At 44.1% G+C, this 24,572-nt stretch overlaps 1 protein-coding gene across 2 annotated transcripts in view; it reads right to left on the reverse strand.

Annotated features, from left to right (window-relative positions):
• Positions 1-24,572, reverse strand: part of LOC134226463 (ankyrin repeat and fibronectin type-III domain-containing protein 1) — a 668,421-nt gene that overhangs the window by 458,025 nt on the left and 185,824 nt on the right. For both annotated transcript variants that reach the window (XM_062707258.1, XM_062707283.1), the window contains exons 3-5: positions 4,571-4,758; positions 3,872-4,502; positions 3,559-3,806 (exon numbers count right to left, since the gene is read on the reverse strand). In XM_062707258.1, coding sequence (XP_062563242.1) covers positions 3,559-3,806; positions 3,872-4,502; positions 4,571-4,758 — 1,067 coding nt within the window. The remainder of the gene's footprint in view (positions 1-3,558; positions 3,807-3,871; positions 4,503-4,570; positions 4,759-24,572) is intronic.

Consider the following 24,572-nt stretch of genomic DNA (forward strand, 5'->3'; position numbering starts at 1 on the left):
GAGGAACTTCCGGAGGAATTCCCGGAGGAACTTCCGGAGGAATTCCCGGAGGAACTTCCGGAGGAATTCCCGGAGGAACTTCCGGAGTAATTCCCGGAGGAACTTTCGGAGGAAATCCCGGAGGAACTTTCGGAGGAATTCCCGGAGGAACTTCCGGAGGAATTCCCGGAAAAACTTCTGGAGGAATTCCCGAAAGAACTTCCGGAGGAATTCCCGGAGGAACTTCCGGAGGAACTTCCGGAGGAATTCCCGGAGGAACTTCCGGAGGAATACCCTGAGGAGCTTCCGGAGGAATTCCCTGAGGAACTACCGGAGGAAATTCCGGAGGAACTTTCAGAGGAACATCCGGAGAAATTCCCGGAGGAACTTGCGGAGGAATTCCCGGAAGAATTCCCGGAGGAATTCCCGAAAGAATTCCCGGAAGAATTCCCGGAGGAACTTCCCGGAGGAACTTGCGGAGGAATTCCCGGAGGATTACCAGGAGGAACTTCCGGAGGATTACCCGGAGGAACTTCCGGAGGAATTCCGGAGGAACTTCCGGAGGAATTCCGGAGGAACTTCAGAGGAATTCCCGGAGGAACTTCCGGAGGAATTCCCGGAGGAACTTCCGGAGGAATTCCGGAGGAACTTCCGGAGGAAATCCCGGAGGAACTTCCGGAGGAATTCGGAGGAACTTCCGGAAGAATTTCGAGGAACTTCCGGAGGAATTCCGGAGGAACTTCCGGAGGAATTCCCGGAGGAACTTCCGAGGAATTCTGGAGGAACTTTCGGAGGAATTCAGGAGGAACTTCCGGAGGAATTCCCGAGGAACTTCCGGAGGAATTCCTGGAACTTCCGGAGGAATTCCGGAGGAACTTCCGAGGAATTCCCGGAGGAACTTCCGGAGGAATTCGGAGGAACTTCCGGAGGAATTCCCGGAGGAACTTCCGGAGGAATTCCCGGAGGAACTTCCGAGGAATTCTGAGGAACTTCCGGAGGAATTCCGGAGGAACTTCCCGAGGAATTCCTGGAGTAACTTCCGAGGAATTCTAGGAATTTCCGGAGGAACTTCCGAGGAATTCCCGGAGGAACTTCCGGAGGAATTCCTGGAGGAACTTCCGGAGGAATTCCCGGAGGAACTTCCGGAGGAATTCCGGAGGAACTTCCGGAGGAATTCCCGAGGAACTTCCGGAGGAATTCCCGGAGGAACTTCCGAGGAATTCCCGGAGGAACTTCCGGAGGAATTCCCGGAGGAACTTCCGGAGGAATTCCCGAGGAACTTCCGAGGAATTCGGAGGAACTTCCGGAGGAATTCCCGGAGGAACTTCCGGAGGAATTCCCGGAGGAACTTCCGAGGAATTCGGAGGAACTTCCGGAGGAATTCCGGAGGAACTTCCGGAGGAATTCTCGGAGGAACTTCCGGAGGAATTCCTCGAGGAACTTCTGGAGGATTTAATCGAGGAACTTCCGGAGGAATTCCCGGAGGAGATTCCGGGATTCCTGGAGGAGCTTCCGGAGGAATTCCTGGAGGAACTTCCGGAGGAATTCCCGGAGGAACTTCCAGAGGAATTCGTGGAGGAACTTCCGGAGGAATTCCCGGAGGAATTCCCGGAGGAACTTCCGGAGGAATTCCCGGAGGAACTTCCGGAGGAATTCCCGGAGGAACTTCCGGAGGAATTCCCGGAGGAACTTCCGGAGGAATTCCCGGAGGAACTTCCGGAGGAATTCCCGGAGGAACTTCCGGAAGAATTCCCGAAGGAACTTCCGAAAGAATTTCCGGAGGAACTTCCGTAGGAATCCCCGGAGGAACTTCCGGAGACATTCCAGGAGGAGCTTCCGGAGACATTCCAGGAGGAACTTCCGGAGGCATTCCCGGACGAATTCCCGCTGGAACTTCCGGAGGAATTCCCGGAGGAACTTCCGGAGGAATTCCCGGAGGAACTTCCGGAGGAATTCCCGGAGGAACTTCCGGAGGAATATCCTTAGGATCTTCCGGAGGAATATCCGGAGCAACTTCTGGAGGAACTTCCATTTTCGTGCTCTTTCTAACGGTAATTTGTCGAAGAGAGAATTCAAAAGGAAAGGCCTAAAATAAGAAATCCTCTAGCAACCTCACCTATTAGTAATTATCCGTTCCGAGATCAAAATTAAGCGTGCAAAACCTCGGACAACACAACAAAACTGGAATCGAGTATGAGCGGATAACAAGTCAGAGTTGTTAAGCAAATTATTTTGAGCTTTTTAGTGGAATGTCTTCACTTGTCATAAGACGAGTTTGTACATTCCCATTTAATTCCCCCACCTCATTGTTCCACAGTTACGTGTTTCGACCTCAGTAAGGTTTCGGTAACAGTAAGGTCGTCTTCAGTGTCTCGCACTTGACTCGACTTGAGTCGATAAATGAGAGACTTTTCTGGAATTATCCATAAACCTACAACTTCTTTACATTATGAATCATTAGTAGGGTGTCCCAAAAAAAATCGATGTTCGAAAAGTCATGGTGCTCAACCCTGAAATGAAAGATATACCTGTCTGGATAATTTTTGTAGAACAAACCGAGTTTCCAAAAAATCGTTTAGAGGTCGCGCCAGATCGATTTTGGAAAAATGAGCTTTTTTTAGGTAAAAAATCAAATATTGGGTCCTTTCCTGTTGGAACTTCTGGAGGAACTTCCGGAGGAATTCCCGGAGGAACTTCCGGAGGAATTCCCGGAGGAACTTCCGGAGGAATTCCCGGAGGAACTTCCGGAGGAATTCCCGGAGGAACTTCCGGAGGAGTTCCCGGAAGAACTTCCGGAGGAATTCCCGGAAGAACTTCCGGAGCAATTCCCGGAAGAACTTCCGGAGCAATTCCCGGAGGAACTTCCGGAGGAATTCCCGGAGGAGTTTCCGGAGGAATTCCCGGAGGAACTTCCGGAGGAATTCCCGGAGGAACTTCCGGAGGAATTCCCGGAGGAACTTCCGGAGGAATTCCCGGAGGAATTCCTGGAGGAACTTCCGGAGGAATTCCCGGAGGAACTTCCGGAGGAATTCCCGGAGGAATTCCCGGAGCAATTCCCGGAGGAACTTCCGGAGGAACTTCCGGAGGAATTCCCGGAGGAATTCCCGGAGGAACTTCCGGAGGAACTTCCGGAGGAATTCCCGGAGGAACTTCCGGAGGAATTCCCGGAGGAACTTCCGGAGGAATTCCCGGAGAAACTTCCGGAGGAATTCCCGGAGGAACTTCCGGAGGAATTCCCGGAGGAACTTCCGGAGGAACTTCTTTACATTATGAATCATTAGTTTTCTGTGCAGTAATTTCTATTCTTATCTGTCGTTGGAATTTTCTTTTGATCTTTATCATTGTTATGTACGACAAAAACAAAGCTTTGTCGTAGGTGCTCTGTTGTCGCTTATTTTTCATGCGCAACGTTGACATTTTGATTCACTGAAACGTGAGGATTTAACAATTTGTTTATATTATTATATAATTGAAAGGGAAAGCCTTATTGCATAATTTCCAGAAAATTGCTAGCTGTTTAGATCTTCCCTAAATTTCTAATAGAGGCACAGTATGTTCAGCAGCGTACTATGTACTCACCGGAAATTCCTCGTTGATGCTTCGACCGCCGATTGGACGACGGGCTGAGCATACTTTCGCGTCGATTTGAGCTGAGAAAGATGTTCAAATTCGAGGGCACATTGGAGGTCGATTGCGACTGATTGGATTGGTTGGACACTGAATTCCGCGCACTACCGGGTCCCGACGGGGGGAACTCACTCCACACGGCATCCACCATCGAATCGATGCTGGATGACCGGGGGATTCGTTTGCTGTCCTTATCACGTCTGTCGGAGAAAAGACATAGAATTTGTTATTGAAACGAGTTCATGAAACTAATTAGAAGATGTACCTTTCCCAAGATAGCCGCCGAGCCGAGTCATCGTTGGCCTGGTGGAGGAGCAATCCGCTTCCCGGTGGTCCAGCTCCACCCGGTCCCGGCGTCGTTGGAGTCTTCGTTGTCTGGTTGATGATCCTGGCTAACCGATAGATGGCATTGTTGGTGCTATTGCTAATGAGCTGTGTGGATGCAGGCGACCCATAGGCCGTCACGTCGCTACCCCGCTTGATACTACTACTATTAAAGCTACCACTACTGTTTCCACTACCTATTAGGCTGCTAATACCGGCATTGAAGTTGGTGCTGTAGGCAGGCGGTGGCGCCGTATTGGCTGCGTTCTGCAGGTTCACGAAGTTGAAGTTGTTCAGCCCAAACGATTTGGACGTCGGAATTTGGTAAGCCGTGGGCGACGTAATGCTTATCACAACCGATCCATCACCGCTGGACCGTTTCTCGTCGAAGTCGTAGATGTGCGGTTCGGCAGGAGCCACCGAAGGCGCTCCACCGCTGGGAGTGAACAGACTTCCCCCGGAGGACTTGCGTCGGTAGTCGAAAGACGTGTCGTCGGTGGTCAGCAGGATCTTCGGACTGTTCCCACTGACCGGGGTGGAGGCGGCCATTTTCGCTTCGTATAGGAAGTTGTCTGTGAGATAAAGAAAGTTAAGTTCGGGGTTAAAAGCGAAATTCGAATGTGATACTGGAGGGACTTACTAGAGGACGTTTTAAATGCCTCCAGTGGCTGCGGTTGGTGTTGGAGTCGTCCGACGAAGGCATTGGAACCGGGGAAGTTGAATAAAGGAAGTGTGAGTGAGCGGGAAAGACGAGCTTTCTTTTCCAATGGACGGGAACCATAAAGGAGGCGGGTTCCGGTTCCAGGTTCGTTGATGTTCTGGAGTGTTCTGAAAATATAAGTAGAACATAGAAACAAATGGATTAGTTTCACGAAATTTGAATAAGGTAATCTGAAACTATTACACATAAGTTGAGTCTACCTCATCTTTAATTTTAGTTTTCTGTCACGCTTCCTTGAGCAAGCAAGGAAATTAGATTTGACACCAACTCATCTTCACTTGATTCGTGTCTATATTGCAGCTGTAACAATCATAAGCGGTGTTATGGGATTTATGTTCCCAATTCTTCTTGAAAATGTTTAGCACTGAAAATATTATAACTGTTATCCTGCAAACATAATTGAGAAATTCGTTTGACGAATGTAGAAAACCATATGTCATATGGAGTATAGCCCTTCCACAATGAAATCAAACCCTTGCTTCACTCATGTACGGTATCCAATCCCTAGAGCTCATGCTGGGATAGAAAATGTGCGCTGTTGTTGGATACCATTGGAATCGATTTAAAATTCAATTCTGCTGCTCGACTGACACCGTCATCGTTGTGAACCCATTTCACATTTTCCAACGTGAAGTGCGGTAACATGATGCCTCTTAGAAATCTTTGACTCGGAAAACTAGTTTTCGGGGTAGTTATAAATATTTATAACTTTGCTTTGAGGTATACTCTGAGAGAAGAATCTGGCAGTTTGTCCAGTCCATTCCAAAGTGTGTTGTCATTCTGCTAGGTACGAACTTCGGCACGTTCACAAACCATCGCAACAGAACAGTTCACTCATCTCGAGAAGTCATCCAGGATACACGTGTTGTTCATTGCTCATGCCATGATGAGACATCATCGTAAGCAAACAAACAAACATGTTTTCTGGCAATTTTGCTCGGTTCTAACTTGCCTCGATTGAAGCCAGATAAAGTTGCCACTCGTTGAACGTTCTGTATCGGTTTCGTCATCATTCGCCAGACATGGAATACAGTAGTTGTTCGTATGATGCGGAATATTACTTTTCGACACGTAACGTTGATAAACAATAAATTTTTGGAAATCGAGCTATAAAAATCTTGTCAATCCGTATTGAAATGCTTCCTTTGTCTTTCGTTTGTCAGTGATCTGTATTGAGTAATATCAGTATCTTACAGAGTTTAGTTCAGTTACAGATATTTGACAGAACACATTTTTATTGAAAAGCATGTAAAAAATTGAACTATAGTTGCCCTTAACATAAATTTTTAAACCTGAATTTTTCAAATATGGGCCTTGTCGGTTATTATTATTATTATTATCTTTATTAAAGAGTTTTTCGGCCCTGGGCCGGTTCATCTCATAGCCGACAAAGTTTCAACAAGTGTGGTAAGCACTTTTTTAATGGCCTCCGTTGTCGGGTTGTCCTCGTCGAGAAAATAATCACACCATGCATGCCCGTTGACATCAAATGGAAATCATTATTTGTTTTCAATTTCTAATATTCGTGATTGATTCCATGTTTTGATTTTGCATGACATGATATCAAACTGATTACTTATCTTGTTATGAAGAACTAATATTAAAATTATTTTTCGGTTTGTTTTTATCGACAGCAGAAATTGTTTTGGATTTGATGTCACAGTAAAATTGTTCCGGTAAAGTTTTTGTTATTTTAACCGTTAAACGACCAAATGGATATCAACCTGAGTTATCATTTATCAATATCGAACATCAAAACAAGTTATCTATTTGCTCCTAAGCTTTGCTCGGGTGGTGGCTATGCGAAATAGCTTAGTTTAGCTTAGCTTGATTGACTGTACACATCGTAGTTAGTTGCTAGTCATGATTGGCCGAGAAATTACAAATAATGCACAGCTCACCAATTGAATAGTTTTCTCGGGACTAGAAAGCTATTCTCACTGTATATGCTTCGGAATTTCTTTAATTCAAGACCAATAACGATGCCGGCCACGTCCTCAGAGTCAATTAGGAAAATTAGTTCTACACTCATTGCTACAAGAGACCGAGGAATCCTCTGCATCTCCATGAGCGCCCTGGAAAAGAATAGTATATTAGTTGGGAAGGCAATCTATTGGAAATCGCCTTGGTCTGCGACTAATTATCGCTTTTAAACGCCGTCATATTCATGAAGATACAAAGAAGAAAAAGCAACGCGTGTCTAACGTATTTTCTAGAAGCCTGATTCGATATCTTAACTACTTTGCAACGACTAAAACACGCACTGTACTTATTTGCTCGTTTACTGAATCTGAAGCGATACAAAATGCGAAATAAACGCAAAATTTTTAAGTTCCTCTAGAAGTTCCTTCAGGAATTCCTCAGGAGGTTCTTCCAGGAGTTTTTCCACAAGTTCCTCCAGGAATTCCCCCAGGGATTCCTCCGGAATTTCTTGAAGGAATTCCTCCGGAATTTCTTGAAGGAATTCCTCCGTGCACACTTACTTTTTCTATTTCGAGCTCGGCAAAACTGGGCACCGCTGTAGCTCAGTAAATTTGAAAGCTGAACTTCGGCAGAAAATATCGTTTATTACTGATTTTCAGCAAAATATTTGCAGTATCTCAGCAACTGAAACGTCACTTTCACTGAGATTTCGGCAAAAATCAGGTTTGCTGAAACTCGGCGGTACCTACCTCGGAAAAATTAACAAAAAATGCTGAGATCTCGGCAAAAAAAAGTATGAAGGTTCCTGAAGGAATTCCTCCGGAAGTTTCTGGAGCAATACCTCCGGAAGCTGCTGAAGCAACTCCTCGGAAAGTTCCCATAGGAATTCTTCCGGAAGTTCCTCCAGTAGTTTTTCCAGAAGTTCTTGAAGGAATTCCTCCGGAAGTTCCTCCAGGAATTCCTCCGGAAGTTCCTCCAGGAATTCCTCCGGAAGTTCCTCCAGGAATTCCTCCGGAAGTTCCTCCAGGAATTCCTCCGGAAGTTCCTCCGGAAGTTCCTCCGGGAATTCCTCCGGAAGTTCCTCCAGGAATTCCTCCGGAAGTTCCTCCAGGAATTCCTCCGGAAGTTCCTCCAGGAATTCCTCCGAAAGTTCCTCCAGGAATTCCTCCGAAAGTTCCTCCAGGAATTCCTCCGGAAGTTCCTCCAGGAATTCCTCCGGAAGTTCCTCCAGGAATTCCTCCAGGAATTCCTCCGGAAGTTCCTCCAGGAATTCCTCCGGAAGTTCCTCCAGGAATTCCTCCGGAAGTTCCTCCAGGAATTCCTCCGGAAGTTCCTCCAGGAATTCCTCCGGAAGTTCCTCCAGGAATTCCTCCGGAAGTTCCTCCAGGAATTCCTCCGGAAGTTCCTCCAGGAATTCCTCCGGAAGTTCCTCCAGGAATTCCTCCGGAAGTTCCTCCAGGAATTCCTCCGGAAGTTCCTCCAGGAATTCCTCCGGAAGTTCCTCCAGGAATTCCTCCGGAAGTTCCTCCAGGAATTCCTCCGGAAGTTCCTCCAGGAATTCCTCCGGAAGTTCCTCCAGAAGTTCCTCCAGGAATTCCTCCGGAAGATCCTCCAGAGGTTCCTCCAGGAATTCCTCCGGAAGTTCCTCCAGGAAATCCTCCGGAAGTTCCTCTGGAAATTCCTGCAGGAATTCCTCCGGAAGTTCCTCCAGGAATTCCTCCGGAAGTTCCTCTGGAAGTTCCTGCAGGAATTCCTCCGGAAGTTCCTGCAGGAATTCCTCCGGAAGTTCCTCCAGGAATTCCTCCGGAAGTTCCTCCAGGAATTCTTCCGGAAGTTCCTTCAGGAATTCCTCCGGAAGTTCCTCCAGGAATTCCTCCGGAAGTTTCTCCAGGAATTCCTCCGGAAGTTCCTCCAGGAATTCCTCCGGAAGTTCCTCCAGGAATTCCTCCGGAAGTTCCTCCAGGAATTCCTCCGGAAGTTCCTCCAGGAATTCCTCCGGAAGTTCCTCCAGGAATTCCTCCGGAAGTTCCTCCAGGAATTCCTCCGGAAGTTCCTCCAGGAATTCCTCCGGAAGTTCCTCCAGGAATTCCTCCGGAAGTTCCTCCAGGAATTCCTCCGGAAGTTCCTCCAGGAATTCCTCCGGAAGTTCCTCCAGGAATTCCTCCGGAAGTTCCTCCAGGAATTCCTCCGCAAGTTCCTCCAGGAATTCCTCCGGAAGTTCCTCCAGGAATTCCTCCGGAAGTTCCTCCAGGAATTCCTCCGGAAGTTCCTCCAGGAATTCCTCCGGAAGTTCCTCTGGAAGTTCCTGCAGGAATTCCTCCGGAAGTTCCTCCAGGAATTCCTCCGGAAGTTCCTCCAGGAATTCCTCCGGAAGTTCCTCCGGAAGTTCCTCCAGGAATTCCTCCGGAATTTCCTCCAGGAATTCCTCCGGAATTTCCTCCAGGAATTCCTCCGGAAGTTTCTCCAGGAATTCCTCCGGAAGTTCCTCCAGGAATTCCTCCGGAAGTTCCTCCAGGAATTCCTCCGGAAGCTCCTCCAGGAATTCCTCCGGAAGTTCCTCCAGGAATTCCTCCGGAAGTTCCTCCAGGAATTCCTCCGGAAGTTCCTCCAGGAATTCCTCAGGAAGTTCCTCCAGGAATTCCTCCGGAAGTTCCTCCAGGAATTCCTCCGGAGGTTCCTCCAGTAATTCCTCCGGAAGTTCCTCCAGTAATTCCTCCGGAAGTTCCTCCAGGAATTCCTCCGGAAGTTTCCCTAGGAAATCGTTCGGAAGGTCATCCAGGAATTCCTCACAAAGTTCCTCCAGGAATTCCTCCGGAAGTTCCTCCAGGTATTCCTCCGAAAGTTCCTCCAGGAATTCCTCCGGAAGTTTGTCTAGGAAACCCTCCGAAACAATAATTCCCGGCACTTCATTGTATTGCGTGCATCTCATTTCATAATCGAAGAACACATTTAAATGGTGGCTCACATAACATTTCACGTGTACTTCAAATCACTACCACTACTTCTACTTTTTTCGAACAAACGTCCAATGCACTGTGCATTCACATTTGTAGAACAACCAGCAACAAAAACCAGATACCGTAACTAAAAAAAAAGTCGCTGAACAGCTCCAAATCATGGCCGAACATCTAATATCAGTTAAATCAATCCTCTTGTGTACCTGTGACACTTCGGATCCACAACACCAAACTACTTGTAGGCCGACCATCGCTGAGCAAGAGACTCTTGCTTGGCTGAACTGTGATCGCTCCGATCAACAATAACGCCGTTCTTCTTGCGGGCGTCCCACCAACGCAGAGGAAGAAACTTTTGAATGCGGCGTTCCACCACGCAGAATTGTGATCAGTCCAATTCACAATAACACCATTCTTCTTGCGGGCGTCCTACCAACGCAGAGGAAGAAATACTTGAATGCGGGCGTCCCACCACGCAGAATTGTGATCATTCCGATCCACAATAACACCGTTCTTCTTGCGGGCGTCCCAGCAACGCAGAGGAAGAAACACTTGAATGCGGGAGTCCCACCACGCAGAATTGTGATCATTCTGATCCACAATAACACCGTTCTTCTTGCGGGCGTCCCACCAACGCAGAGGAAGAAACTTTTGAATGCAGGCGTCCCACCACGCAGAATTGTGATCATTCCGATCCACAATAACAGCGTTCTTCTTGCGGGCGTCCCATAAACGCAGAGGAAGAAACTTTTGAATGCAGGCGTCCCACCACGCAGAATTGTGATCATTCCGATCCACAATAACAGCGTTCTTCTTGCGGGCGTCCCATAAACGCAGAGGAAGAAACACTTGAATGTGAACAATCATCGCACAGCACTGTGATTCATCTTCAGCTATACCAATCAAGCTCTCTTTATTGAACTCTGTCGCTCCCCGAGATAACGCAAGCGAAAACGATTCTTCCTTTTCATAGTTTTGTCTTTTATTCTTCTTCTTATTACAGTTGACCGACCTTTCATAGCGCAATAAATGTTACCAATTCGCGAAAGTGTTTTTATGTTTCACAATGGTTTTCATATCGGAGTAAAACACATTCATAACTATATAATATCAGGCATCACGGCTATGTTCGAATACTCTTCAAAAGGGAGAAATCTTCGTAAATCAAAGGTAATTCAAAATATTGTATTCAAAATGCTAGATGCATCTGATAGTTCATGGTAGCGTTTGGCTGAATGCAGATGACATTACATTTTCTCTTCGCAAGTTCCATCCCAAATTGCACCTTAAATTTTCCCAAAGGATAGTTGAAAAACATTCAAAGAGTACCCCGATCTTTCAAAACTTAGCCAACCTCGTGTATTGTCTGGTTGTAGGTTTTCTGAAGCACTTAAATAAGTTGAACTGTCTACTTTGAAGTGTCGATCAGAACTGATCTATCTTTAATTTATTTCTTCTCTTCATACCTATCCGCTGTACTTCGATCACCGTTAAACTGTTTCTGATAGAGCTTTTGCTCACACGCTAAATAGACATTCATCAGCTCTTCCCCTTTGGGAAAATACTACATATTATAATTCAGATCGATTCAGAGGAATTTCAAAATGATTCTTATAATTCTATACAATGCAAAAGCCAACACTAGCCATCAACAAAGTAGAAAATTTCTGTAACACTTTCCAATCCATTGCACATTCAAAGAACTGTACGAATACGTGTTCTTGATAATTCAAACTATTGTAATAAAAAAAAACATTTAAACATTTTAACATTTAGTTTCAAAATGAACTTGTTTTGAAAAAAAAAACTCAGAAGTTCTTATTGGTGTATTTAAGTTTATCGCCAATTACACACTTGATTAATCCATTAACAATCAAATCAAATCAGCGAGATCGTATCTAAGAAACTTCTTTTCTTAACAAATTGAAAGAGACTGTCAAACAAGCATATCTTTTTGCGTTCCCCTTTCCGCCGAAATAACTCGGTTTGACATAGTAATAAAGAGTGTTTACAAAAAACTAAAACATAATCGTCACTCTTCTTACCGATGCAAAAAGCTCCGCTGCCTTTACTTTTTCGGCTACGTCCGAAATTGTTTTTTTTTTCACACACTTCTATAAACATGATGGGTGACTGAAATATGTTTATGCACTCCTGGCAGGATCGCCAAATGTGCAATTCAACATCGCGCATATTTGTCACCCATCATGTTTGCACTGCTGCACTCGCAAGGAAGGTGGGATCGACTGCCCGCGAATGTGTGTACTCACGATGACTGACAGGATCTGTCATTTGACACATGCATGCTAGGCCTGTTCATGATAATAGGCCTGTCCAATGCCACACAACCCCCAAAACCTAGTAGAACTTTTCCGGGGAATTCATTCAACCATTCCCTCAGAATATATCCTAAAACAAAACCGGAAATTTCTTACCATTCACGTGAAAATTGCTTACAATTTCCCCCAGTTATTCCTAGAAATTTCCCATGGATTTTTTTCCTTAGGTTTTTTTTTATATTAGGTTTCATCACCGCGAGAAACTTATGGATGGATATTTCATTGGCTTTCGTCGGTGAGACGAGCTACCGAATCTTAAAGTGGAATGGAGCATTTTATAAGCACGAGCACAGAATCGAAAGTTATCGCTAGCGAGAGGCAAGCAAAAAATCATATAGAAGTTGAATAGTAAGCAGAGGGCTATTCAAGAACAACACGAAATTAAAATCATCAACCTTTCATTTTTGGGATTATTCGTGGAAATTCTTAATTTTCTTATCGTTACAATTACCAAACAGAAATTGTTTGGATTTCCCCATGAATATTTCATATAATTTCCCATGGAGATTTTTTAGAATGGGAAATTCCAAGAAATTTTCTTGTTTTCCGTGGAAATGCCAAAAAATTCTTCGTGGAGATTTTATAATATTTTTCGTGGGCATTCCGTAGAAGTTTCTGTGGAAACAGCGTGGAATTCCCCGTGAAAATTTCTTAGATTTCCCCATGGAAATTGCTTAGAATTTCTTATGAAAATTCCATAGGTTTTTCCATAAACATTCCTTAGAATTTCTCGTGAAAATTTCCTAGAACTCCCTATTGAACGTTCCTCCCTATGATAGTATAATTTCGCACTGAACTTTATGGATTTTTTTCATGGAAATTCTTTGAGATTTCAACTCAGAAATTTTCGTGGAAATTTCTTAGAATTTCCTTTGGAAATTACTTAGAAAATAGTTTTGTTCGACGAACTAGTTAACTCGACGAAAATAGTTTTAAGGCTTCGGTCCGAATTGCGAATTAAAATAATATGAAACTTGAACGGGACAAGCAAAAAATTGAAAAATCGCCCGGTCATAAGAATGTTAGGTGGTACCAAGAATTACTAATAAAATATCTATCAAAAGTTATTTGATATCAGTCGAAGGTACCCGACCAGTAGATAGTAACATATTTATATCAGGCCTTGTTATTCTGTTACAGCAGTTTTTTATAACAGCGGTTGTTATAAAACATGTACCATTAGTAGTTAAAATAACAAAAATTGTAACAAAATCTCTTCTAGTTTTAACAAAAATATTACTGAATATGTTATTTTTTTGAACACAATTAGGGTAACGGTACCAATAGTGGAGGTATTAGTAGATCCACAAAAGAAAATATTTTTTAAAAATGGATAATCATGGGAAATTTACTGCTTTAATATCTTAGTCAATAGATAAACTAATGAATTTGCTAACAAAAATGAGGTAGATGTCATTTAACATCAACACTTACCAAATACTGCTTGCACCACTATGGGTACACCGTTCCTTTAGTGGCGGTAAAAATTAATTTTGGTTCCTATAGTGGTGCTATTCATTGGTTTCTTATGAGACTCGCCACTATTGGTACAGTTGCACCACTATAGGTGCAAGGGAGTCAATTTTGTTAAGGAAAATCATTGTTTTCAATAGTTTTTCAAGTGAAATCTTAAGATAAGTTGCATTTAAAAGGATATTTGAAGCACGACGCATCAACTGAAACCATCGTAAAGTGTATAATTATGATAAATCTCATTAAAACCCCACTACCTCCACTATTGGTGCTACCTCCACTAAGGGTACGGTTACCCTATATCTCGTTGTGTTACATAAAAAGGGGTGAAAATAGCTTATACTATAACAAATTATGTTCTTGAAAAGATAATGATTATCCATAATGTAGGCAATTAAGGTCACTCCTGACGGAATCCAAGTTTCAAAGTGCTCGCGTTTTCGGGGGCACACCACTCGATACGGAAGCAACGCACAACTGTCATTTGTGTTGATTTAGTTTTGCTGCGTCGCAGCATGCGTGAAAAAATAAAAATGACAGTTGTGCGTTGCTTCCGTATCGAGTGGTGTGCCCCCGAAAACGCGAGCACTTTGAAACTTGGATTCCGTCAGGAGTGACCTTAACTTTGTCCAGCTGTTTCTACTTTGAATATAAGTTCAAGTTATACTGTAGGTGGTACCTTCGTTTTTTCCAATTGCTATCTACCAAAAATGTAGGCAATTTTTTTTTCGGTAGAAATAAACATAACACATTATGTTATAATCATGTTATGACGATCATGAAATTTTCTTTCCTCCATCTTTGGCAGAGAATTTATAACAAAATTATTGCAAGTTTTGTTATTTGTAACACATATTGATATAATTGTGATAAAATTTTGTTATGACTAACTGGTCGGGTATTCTTGTTCTGTGTGCGGAGTTATTTGAAAATTATTGAATTGTTAGGTTAATTTGAGTTAAATTTGCGAATCGGACCAAAGCCTAAGTTTTGTATTTTATAATATTCCCCTGTATCAGAAGTCATTACTGTTCTCAACGCAGCACACACACACAGTTCAAACAAGAAAAATAAAAAAAGAGATACTGTGGTCGGTTTCCATCCAAATAAACAAACACTTGTCGACGATGTGGGAGTTTGGGGTTGTTTTCCCCCAGAGGGATTTACCAAATGGGGTTTCTTCTACCAATGTCGTCGCACCGCAGCAGCCCCGCCCCGGTTGCAAGGCACAAGCAACTACTGAAGAACGAGAGCATCGTTGGTGGGTGGGTGGCACCCAACTTCATCCGAGATTTGCATTTCTGTGTTATTCTGTGTGTCGAATAGTGAGAAGTAAAGGCGAATTTGATCGGTTTTATCGAAGTGCTAGTTGCTCGAATTCTCGTTCATGTATCAGAAGATTTTATTTGATGGCTGTTTCCGATATTCGTTTGAACACATATCTGCTTTTCGAAAGCTCTACCTGGGAATGAATTTAAAGCGGATATTTTGCACCATGTTCAAAGGATGTTGGTCAACTGATGTCAGTCTTTGAATAGGGAAAGTATAAGAGTAATCGACGTTTCAAGTTCCAAAATTGAACAATACTTATCTCCGCATACGGATCCTTAAACAGAATTGCGAAAAGGGGCACCATTTGTCTGAGGACAAACGCTTTTATTACTTAAACAACTCCCCTGTGTAGAATACACACTTTTTAGCAGGTGCGAACAATTCAAAGATTAACTTAGTGACATGGGTGAATTTTAAACCATTTGCCACTTTGGTTGGCAACACGAGAACAATAAGTACGTTTCAACAACAGCTGCTGCTTTGAATTATTGCCACACTCCTGCGTCAACACCTGTTGTCGTTGGCGTTGTCGAAGGCAGCTCATACTTCGATAATATATGCATATGTATACAGTCGAACAGATAGCAAAACTTTACAGATTATGGCTTTTAACTGTTACAAGGATTATGCCAACCATAGAGCAGAGCATCAGAAGTAAGTAGGGTAGAGAACCATTTGGGCAGCACCCCCTATTCCCGTCCACAACCTTAATAACTCGACCGCGTTCCAACCAAATTGCTTGATTTTTTGCACATGGTTAGTTTCTGTCGATATCTAGTGATGTACAAAAAATCAAGCCATTTGGATGGAACGCGGTCGAGTTATTAAAGTTGCAGACGGGAATAGGGGATGCTGCCCATATGGTCCCGCTCCCTATCAAGCAGAGTAAAACTAAAGTACTTTGAGCGTAGGCTGACATTCGATGCCGTCATTTTCTATTATCTAAATTCTGGTAATTGCAGTGACAAAAAGTTAAAGGGTAATTTGGAATTTCAACATTGATAGAATCATTATTCTCTTGTTTGTATTTACTAACGCTTTGATTTTTGTTGTTTTTTTTTTGCTTTTTTTTTGGCGCATGTCTACATGAAAGTCTTAGATATCTAGCAGTCTACATGAAAGTCTTAGATAACTAATTTAGTCTTCCGGCCTTTTTTATTTTTTCTTTAGTGAACAATCTACAATTTTCCTCAGAATCGAAGAGATCGTCTACTAAAGAGAAAATTTGTACACACGATGTAAGCGGCTCGTGGAATCCGTATGTCGTTCGATGGAATCTGGTCATTAGGAAAGACGAAGATCGCAGTTGTCTACCAATGATACGAAATTCAATGCGGGACAGGAGTTCAGAAGCATCAATCTCACCTATTAATATTTTAGCAACTAGTGAAGCTTGCTGAACCTTTCGGCGTCGCAGCTGCGTATCAAGTCCCAGAAGCCGACAACGCTACACGTACGGAGAAAGAATCTCTCCATGGTAGATCTCTTTGCGCAATGCGGATGAATCTTCGTTGAACGCTTTCAATCCTGGCAATTGTCAACGCTAACTACAAGTTTGTTCAGTTTACACCATTCAGCAAAGGTATTCAAAAGCTATTGTAGTCGGTAACAATCTTCTATTGTCTTGACAATTAAGTAAATTTCCAGATCATCAGCATAGACTGGCACACATCCCGGCTCTTGCAGTGTGGCGTACCAGGAAGCAGAATCACAAATCTGCAGGACGGTCTTGCATGCTTTGTCGGATTGGCCACGAGGTCTGCACAGCTGAACGAAGTAGGAATGATCTTCTACGATAACAAACCGGTCTTTGATTTTAGCCGACATTTTATTTTACCGCCACCATCTGGTTTGGCGATTTTTTGTCTGTCTCGTACAATAAAGTTGTATCGAAAGGCCGTCATTTAACTCCAAAAACCAACTTTTCATAGGAAATTCAGGAAACCTTAGTCTATTGCTCCTACCGGTAGCCAGAGCGAAACGGCGTAGCACAATGATAAAATAGATAAATAATGAGAAAATAGATTAATACCTACTGAGTAAAATCTCTTTCTACGCTCTACGGCTTCGTCCTTTTACGATCTTTCATCTTACGTCCCTCTTTTTACGCTCAAAATTCGAGATGATAACCATTTCTCCCTATTTACCAGTGCAGTGAAAAGTCGATTTGCTCGTTTTCTCACGCCTTTCTTCCTTTTCGTTCCATCATAAATTACAAAAAAGAATAGCCTTTATGTAACAAACAACCTAAGCCCTACATGCAGTCGATGTGGTGGTATGGCTATAGTGACCGCATCCTATCGTAGTTTTTGTTGATGTTCTAGGTTCGATTCCCATTGCGGTCATAATTTTCGCGAAAAGTGAGTGAGGCGTAAAAGTGATGAAACGATAAATGAAACTGGATTTCGTCTCATCGAAACGAAAAGTATGAACCCTGTAGAAAAACGAACGGTGGGTAATGTCTATGACATAACCGCTAAGTGGACGTAGGACTTGACTTGACCATGCCTTTAAGATACATAATATGTCCAAATTTATCACATCAACTATTTTGGATAAATAATCGACGTTGCATTCCATTCCTTGGCAAAATCTTCTCATCAAACCGACACAGAAATCAAATCTACCTCGAACAAGAATCATCAAAAAAATTCAGGAAGTATCTGGCAACCTTCTCAGGACTGCCTGAAATAAACCACAAGTTGGCTCAGCAGGGGATGTAGACTGTATCTCAGCCCTTCCACTGAAGGGCCCTCTAATCCGTGCGATAGCGACTGGAGGAGAACATTATTTTTAACGCTTAGAGCCTTGAAAAAGGCTGTTTGCTTCGGCTAAGTGCAAAAAGTAAGAAAACGATCTTTTCAAATAACCGCGAATTTCTAGTGGTGGTATAAAAAAGACTGAATGCTCTGCGAGCAAATGCACTTTTCTTTTATACCTTATTTTGAATCTTCTCTGCTTCCCAATTGGTGGGCCAATCAGCTAGTGTCTTGTATCCCGCTTCTTTGTCAGCCAAAGCGTCATCATCATCAACGCGTTCGAGAAGGGCTTCTTCTTTTTTACGCTTGTTGCTCGCTGCTGGCGTCTATTTCCTAACGGGACTTTTCGCTTGATACAGGCCAATAAGCCGGGCAAGCGAGCTTAGAATTGCAGTTCAGGTGAGAAGTACGTGTTCTTTTCTGAGACAACATTGTTAGTAGTAAAAGGAAGGAAACACCCGGACATGGGATTTCGAGTGATAAGATTTAGAATTGGTAACATGGGACGATCATTCAGTCACGTTGTGTGCGGTCAGTAGCAAACAATGTTTATCTAGATATTTCTTGATCAATGCCAAAAAATCCAACATTTGATGAAAAATCGATTGATAGTTTATTAATGTTTTAGCTGTAATCGGTGTTTTCTTTATCCAAATAAGATTATGTGAGAGATTTGGACATCTTATGAATCTTTAAAGGCATGGTCAAGCGAAGTCCTTCGTCCACTTCGCGGTTAAATCAGAAAAATTATCCACTGTTAGTTTTGACGCTATTTATGAAAATCACGCATAACATTTTATCTCTAGAATATTGGATTTGGCACCCAAGTACAATTTCTATCCCGAAGGGTATTGAAAGCATTGATATTGATCTCTATTATTGGCTCTCTGAAGAACCGTTTGTTTTTTGGACATACATGCTGCATCATGTGGCTTTTCTTCAGCCTGTCTCGGCTCAGCACCGATGCCGGCCGGTCTCGGCTCGACTCTGCTGCTGCTGCCGACATCTGCTCAACATTGCTGCTTTGTCGGGTCTGTAGGGTGGACTGCTGCTGTACTGGTTAGGTTTCGGCTGATGATGGTGGCTTCGATGGTGTCGAGCCGAAAAAGCGGTCGGTGCAGACTTCATTCCCTACTAAAAGGTGTGAGTGCTGTTCAATCGATGATGCGGTTGCTTCGCTTGTCCCGGTCAGAATGAAAGGAAAAAATCGCGTTGCGCTATTTTATGGCTTCTCGGCAGACCCAGCGGCTGCTCATTCGCTGGTGTCTGCACCAATCAGAACGTGGTAATGGAATGATGCAAGAATTATGCGGTACCCATATTTATAGGTTCCCTTGATCTCAATGTTTTTCATTGAAAACAGTGTCATGCCTATTGAAACAAGTTTTTCGGGTCTTATCAAGCATGGACATGAAAGGCATACTTGAAATCTGTCGATTGAGGGGCTTACCGCAGAAATTCATCCACTGAGACGAACGCTATTAACGTTTAAAATCTTTCAACACAGCGTAACGCGGTCGATTTTAATATTTTAAAATGACATCCGGTATAGTAAAGAGAGACGTAAGTCCTACGTCAAAAATATTTGGTAGGCGTACTAGCGAGCACCATCCATCATAACCGGTACCATATAGTTTTTCATGAAAAGTTCCTAATTTTGAGAAAACCCGCGTTAGATGTCTTTCGCCATATCAATTTCTGGAGGTTAACTCATGCTGGCTATTTGCGCATATACGATAGCGCCTGGCTGTGGAAGTGGCGGGTAGAAAATCAGCCACTGTCAATAATTCATCTTGTTCAGTGTTGTCATTGACAGTCTATCGTCACACCGCCGAGCCGCGCTTACTGTCCGGTAGGCTTCTCCTTTGTGCGGTGGCCTAAAAGATATTTTAGTTACTAGATAAATATTGTCGCTGTCGTCGCTGTCCGGAACATCTTTTGCTGGCGAGGATAGGGGAGCTAAATGTCAAAGAAGGAAAATCCATACGATTTGACAGGTATGTACCACACATGTTTCGGACAGCAGAACAAAGGGAACCGAAGCGACAATCTTTATCTAGTAACTAAAATATCTTTTGGTGGCCTCGACAATGCCGGACCGAAAATGCCGATGATGCTGACGATTCTGCCTTGCTCTTGAGAAAGCTTAAGTTTGCGATTGCGTGGCTGAGACGATGGAGCAACACTTCAAAAGTTCTGGCGATGCTGTGGTTGCTTTGCCTGTTCTTGTCAGATCTCAGGGTCAGATTGAGAGGAAAAAAATCGTGCTGCGCTTTTTTATGCCTTCCTGACCTAGCGAGAGCTCATTCGCTGACGTCTGCACCAATCAGAGCGTGGCAATGGAATGATGCAAGAATGATGCGGTACTCATATTTATAGATTCTCGTGAATTCAATATTTTGCTTTGAAAACAGTTTTGGGCCTATTGAAACAAGTTTTCGGATATTATCAAGCATGAATATGAAAGGCATACTTGAAAGCTGTTGATTGAGTGGTTAACTGCAGAAAACTGTTCAATAGGGCAAAAGCTATTTACGTTTGAAATCTTTCAACACAGCGTAACGCGGTCGATTTGAAAAATTTGAAATGACACCCGGTATAGTAAAGAGAGACGTAAGTCCTACGTCAAAAGTTTTAAGCATTTGTATGGAGCAAATTCGAATCAGTCTCAGAAGTTTTTTGTAGATGAACTTTGTAGATGCTATGATGTTTTAGCTACCGAACTTATGCTTACATGCTAAATAATATACTTCGTTCCCACCGCCTGATGTACGCTTTGTTTTTCGAATGGTATCTTTGCTTGTCGACTGCTTTGCTCTACAGCATGATCTCGATACCATAGCTCAATGGCATGGATTTGAATTCCAAAATATGCAAAATCATCAGTTTCAACAGATCAAGGACGAAAATCGATTTCAACTACTCATCCGATGGAATTTCACTGAATCGCGTCTCTTCCATCAATGATCTTGGCGTATCAATGGACAAAAAACTCAATTTCAGCGAGCATATAGGTATCAGTGCCCACCGCCAAAGCTTTGCAGTGCTCGGTTTCATTCGTCGCTACGGCGCGGAATTCAACGACGTGTATGCTTTAAAAAGTTTGTACAGCTGTCATGTTCACAGCGTACTATGCCGTACCAGTTTGGGCACCGTTCCATGAAGTGCAGTCAGCCCGTATCGAACGAGTTGCGATTACCACAGTACGAGGATCGTTGTCAGCTTATACACTTGGAACCGCTCTGCCAAAGACGTGCATATTTGCAGAGAATATTCACCTCTGACCTAGATAAGCCAACGGCTGGACAGTGATGAGGTACTACAACGTGTCACCTTTTATGTTCCAGCTCGCCGCTCCCGTCAGCGGCAACTATTTTGGGCTAGAAGACATACCTAGAAAAGTGGCGGACCCTCCGATAGATTTTAACCGCATCTACAATTCGTGCATACACATTCCGCCTGTTGCCGCCTCCAACATCCCAAAAACAAACTTTACTACTAACCCATGTGTCATTGCCTTATTCGGACAGTTGGGTCGCCTTAGGACTGGAATAGTCGGGGCGCTAATAGACCGTAAATCTTAACCCCACCGGAACGACCGGGTCGAACTCGGCATCAAGTGGTCAAAGAATTATCGGGCAAGAATAGCCAATCCAGATTACTCGGTCGTCAGGATCCCCCCAGGGCTGCTGTCTTCCCCCCACCGGAACTGCCACCTTGGCATGACCAATCAAGACTCTCCTACCCATCACAGCACTCTGTTGGGCCCTCTTGACGACACCCAAATGAACTCCCAAAGCACTCTCTTCCCCATCGATCAGTGCAAAACATCTGAGACATCATCGCCCCTACCTGCGTCGAATTTGGAATCAAGCCTTACTCTCGCCTTCTTTCAGGTCATTTCCTGCTTTCAGTGGAACATCAATGGTTTCTGGAACAACTTGCCAAACCTAGAACTGTTGACGAGTAACAGTTTACACTGGACCATTGCCGTCCAGGAGGTCAAACGTGTTTCCTCTGGATGGTTCCCTCGAAAGGAAATACAAGTGAATACGTAAGGTAGGTTAAAATATCTGTCATTCAGTTGCGATGAGGATTCTTTGGGAGTTCCCCTTTGATGTCTTCCAAATTATCGAAGATCTCTCAGTCGTATGAGTCCGACTCCGAGGAAGCATGCCCATCGGTGTAGTCAATGCTTACCTCTCCCGTGAAGTAATCCCCGGCATTAAGCAAGAGATGATGAGTATCATTAGCAAAGTCCCCCTCCCCTTCTACTAGTGGGAGACATGAACGCCCACCATCCGACGTGTGGTGGTAGCAGTGTTGGTAGAATCATACTCAAACGTCAATCATCGAGGCTCCATGCATATATAGGGAGAGCATCGCGCTTTAATTACTCGGACAGAATCGCATCGCTGGATTACACCGAGATTTTTTTTTTAAGAAGCCTCAAAGCGGAATGGAGGCGTATGTTTTGTTTAACCATTGTTTACAGCGAGAAAAGTTAATTCAATGCATTCAACAATGAAGAACACGTAAAATCATGTAATGATGCCAATCGCGATTCGAATGATGAGCGATTCTTTGGGCAATGATTCTTGGTGGCCGGATGAGACGCTTCGAGCCGTCGAAGCCAGAAGGAATGCACTCCGAGCGCTCAGGAGACTTCCACCTAAACACCCAAATAAGGTAAGTGCATTAGAGAACTACAAGCAAAATCACTACGAATGTCGTATGATCATCCAAGACACCGAAATAAACTAGTGGGAGGATTTCATTGACTCCATCAATCCAGCCCAATCCGCCGTTGAACTATAGATGGTGGAACGTCAATGCACTAAGTGGCAAACGTAGATCTTCTCCCATCCACATCGATTCACAACACCGTACTATCTCTGACCCGTCGAAGGTGGCCAATGCACTTGGGGAATATTTTGCATCACTAGCATCAGTTAGTGGCCACCCAACCGATTTTCCAATGCTCACAGCCACTAGGGCCCTGACGCTGCAGAATTTTCGAATACCGCCGGATCTACTATGTTCTCCAATAAACCAACCCTTTTCGCTCGCCAAGCTTTCTTTTGCTCTTGCCAGAAGCAACGGAAAGACTTCAGTTCCGAATGAAATAGGGTATCCAATGCTGACAAACCTCTCCCCTACCGCAAAAATAGTATTCCTCGATCTGATAAATCAAGCCTGAATCAATCAAACTTTTCCCGACGAGTGGTATCTCAGCCACGTCATTCCGATTTCTACAAAGAATATCTCCTCCTGCGACATCGCTGATGACTGGCTTATCTCGCTGACCTCCTATGTATCAAAGGTCGTCGAGAGGTTGGTAAACCGTAGGCTGCGTGAAAAGCTTGAGGCTAACAAAAGATTTAGCTTCCGCCAACATGCCTTCAGCCAGGGGTACTCCTGGGTACTCTAAATTGCCATCGACCAAGGGAAACACGCCGATATATGTTCTCTGGATATTCCGAAGGCGTTCAACAGCACTAGTGCTGAAGCAGCTGTTGGACTGGGGTTTCACTGATAACATAGCTGCTTTTGTTCACAACTTTCTCTCCCGCCGGTTCATCCAGGTCTCTCTCGACAACGACGCCTTCAGGACATACCAGGAAAAAACAGGAGTCTTACCGAGGTCTGTTCTGGTGGTGACCCTGTTTCTGGTTGCCATGTGCGAGGTCTTCAATGGACCACCAAAGAACATCTACATCCTTGTCTACGCGAACGACATCCTGGTCGTCAGATACACTCCGGTGCTAACGCGTATTTAAACCCAAGCAGCGGTTGTATAGTTCATCGGTAGGCCTCGTCGGTCGGCTTCACGGGCTTCACGGCGGACTGCTTTACGGACTAGAGCTGGCTTGTATAGCACGCCGGGAGCTTGTTAGCATACTCTCCCCAGTCTTCAACCAGTACCTCCGTATAGCTTCAGGACTTCTTCCCTCAACACCTGTTGAGGTTGCCTGCGCCGAAGCGGTTTCCTCCCATTTTGCCATCATGTGCAGGCGGATGTCTACCAAAAAGCCGCCGCATATACGCTTCCGCCACATCCGAAAACCACAGGATTCCTCTCCTTGTTCCTGCACACGATGGCCAGCGTGGCTAGAGTCCAGTGGCATGGAGCAAGGAGCTGCCACTCTTCCACAGCCACCATAAACCACTCCATTGCGAGGCACTTTGAAATAGGGGACAACACGGAAGCTCTACGAAGATCCGAGGTCACCAACCACGAGCACCGCTATACTATGAGACAAGAAGTCAGCGTAGGCGTTACTGGAAATAACCTAACGGTGTTGCAAAGCCTTCCTGAACCATGCATCGTCTTCTCAGCGAAAACGGCAGCTCTGTTTATTGCCGCTACCACTCCCACTAAAGAATCGGTCTTAGTCCTGACTGATTCTGTCTGTGCCATCACAGCGCTGCAAAGCGACCACCTGAAACACCCATGGATCCAGGCCATTCTCGCTTACGAAACCACAATCGACAACCTTCGCCTGGATAACGGGGAACTGTGGGGTGCCAGGGAACGTCCCTACGGACACTGTTGCTGGAGTCGGGCACTAAGGCCGGCGTTTCACGACATTGGTTGACGTTAAAGCCCTGATCAAAACGATTGTCAGCTAAGATTCTGAGAACCAATTTGCAGCTTCCAAGACCACGCAGCTACTGAAGATCAATAGATCCACGGCACCCTGGAACGACATGCCCAGTCTCAACGACCAGCAAGTCATCTCCCGCCTTCACACAGGGCACGAATGTGTTCCATTTCATCGAAAGACATTTTGTCGAATGACATTTAGTCAAATGACATTTGGTCGAAAGGACACTACGTCGAATGGACATTTAGTCGAATTCAGATTTCAGCATGAAGAATCATCGTACATTTGGGAGAATGAAGTTTGGTCGAAAGAAATTTGGTTAAAAGCGGATTTTCGAATGAATAATTTTGGTACATTTAGTCGAATGACGTCCCGTCGATTGGATAAAGAAAGGAACTTTAGTCAACTATAATTGATAAATAAATATTTTTTGCGGTGTATAATTATTGCACCAACATTGTCCAAAGAATTATGGGTTCAGAAAAAGAATAAATATTAAGAAAACGGTGAATATTCCCGACAGGATATTGACT

This window comes from Armigeres subalbatus, chromosome 1 (assembly GCF_024139115.2).
Source record: "Armigeres subalbatus isolate Guangzhou_Male chromosome 1, GZ_Asu_2, whole genome shotgun sequence".
Taxonomy (NCBI): Eukaryota; Metazoa; Arthropoda; class Insecta; order Diptera; family Culicidae; genus Armigeres; species Armigeres subalbatus.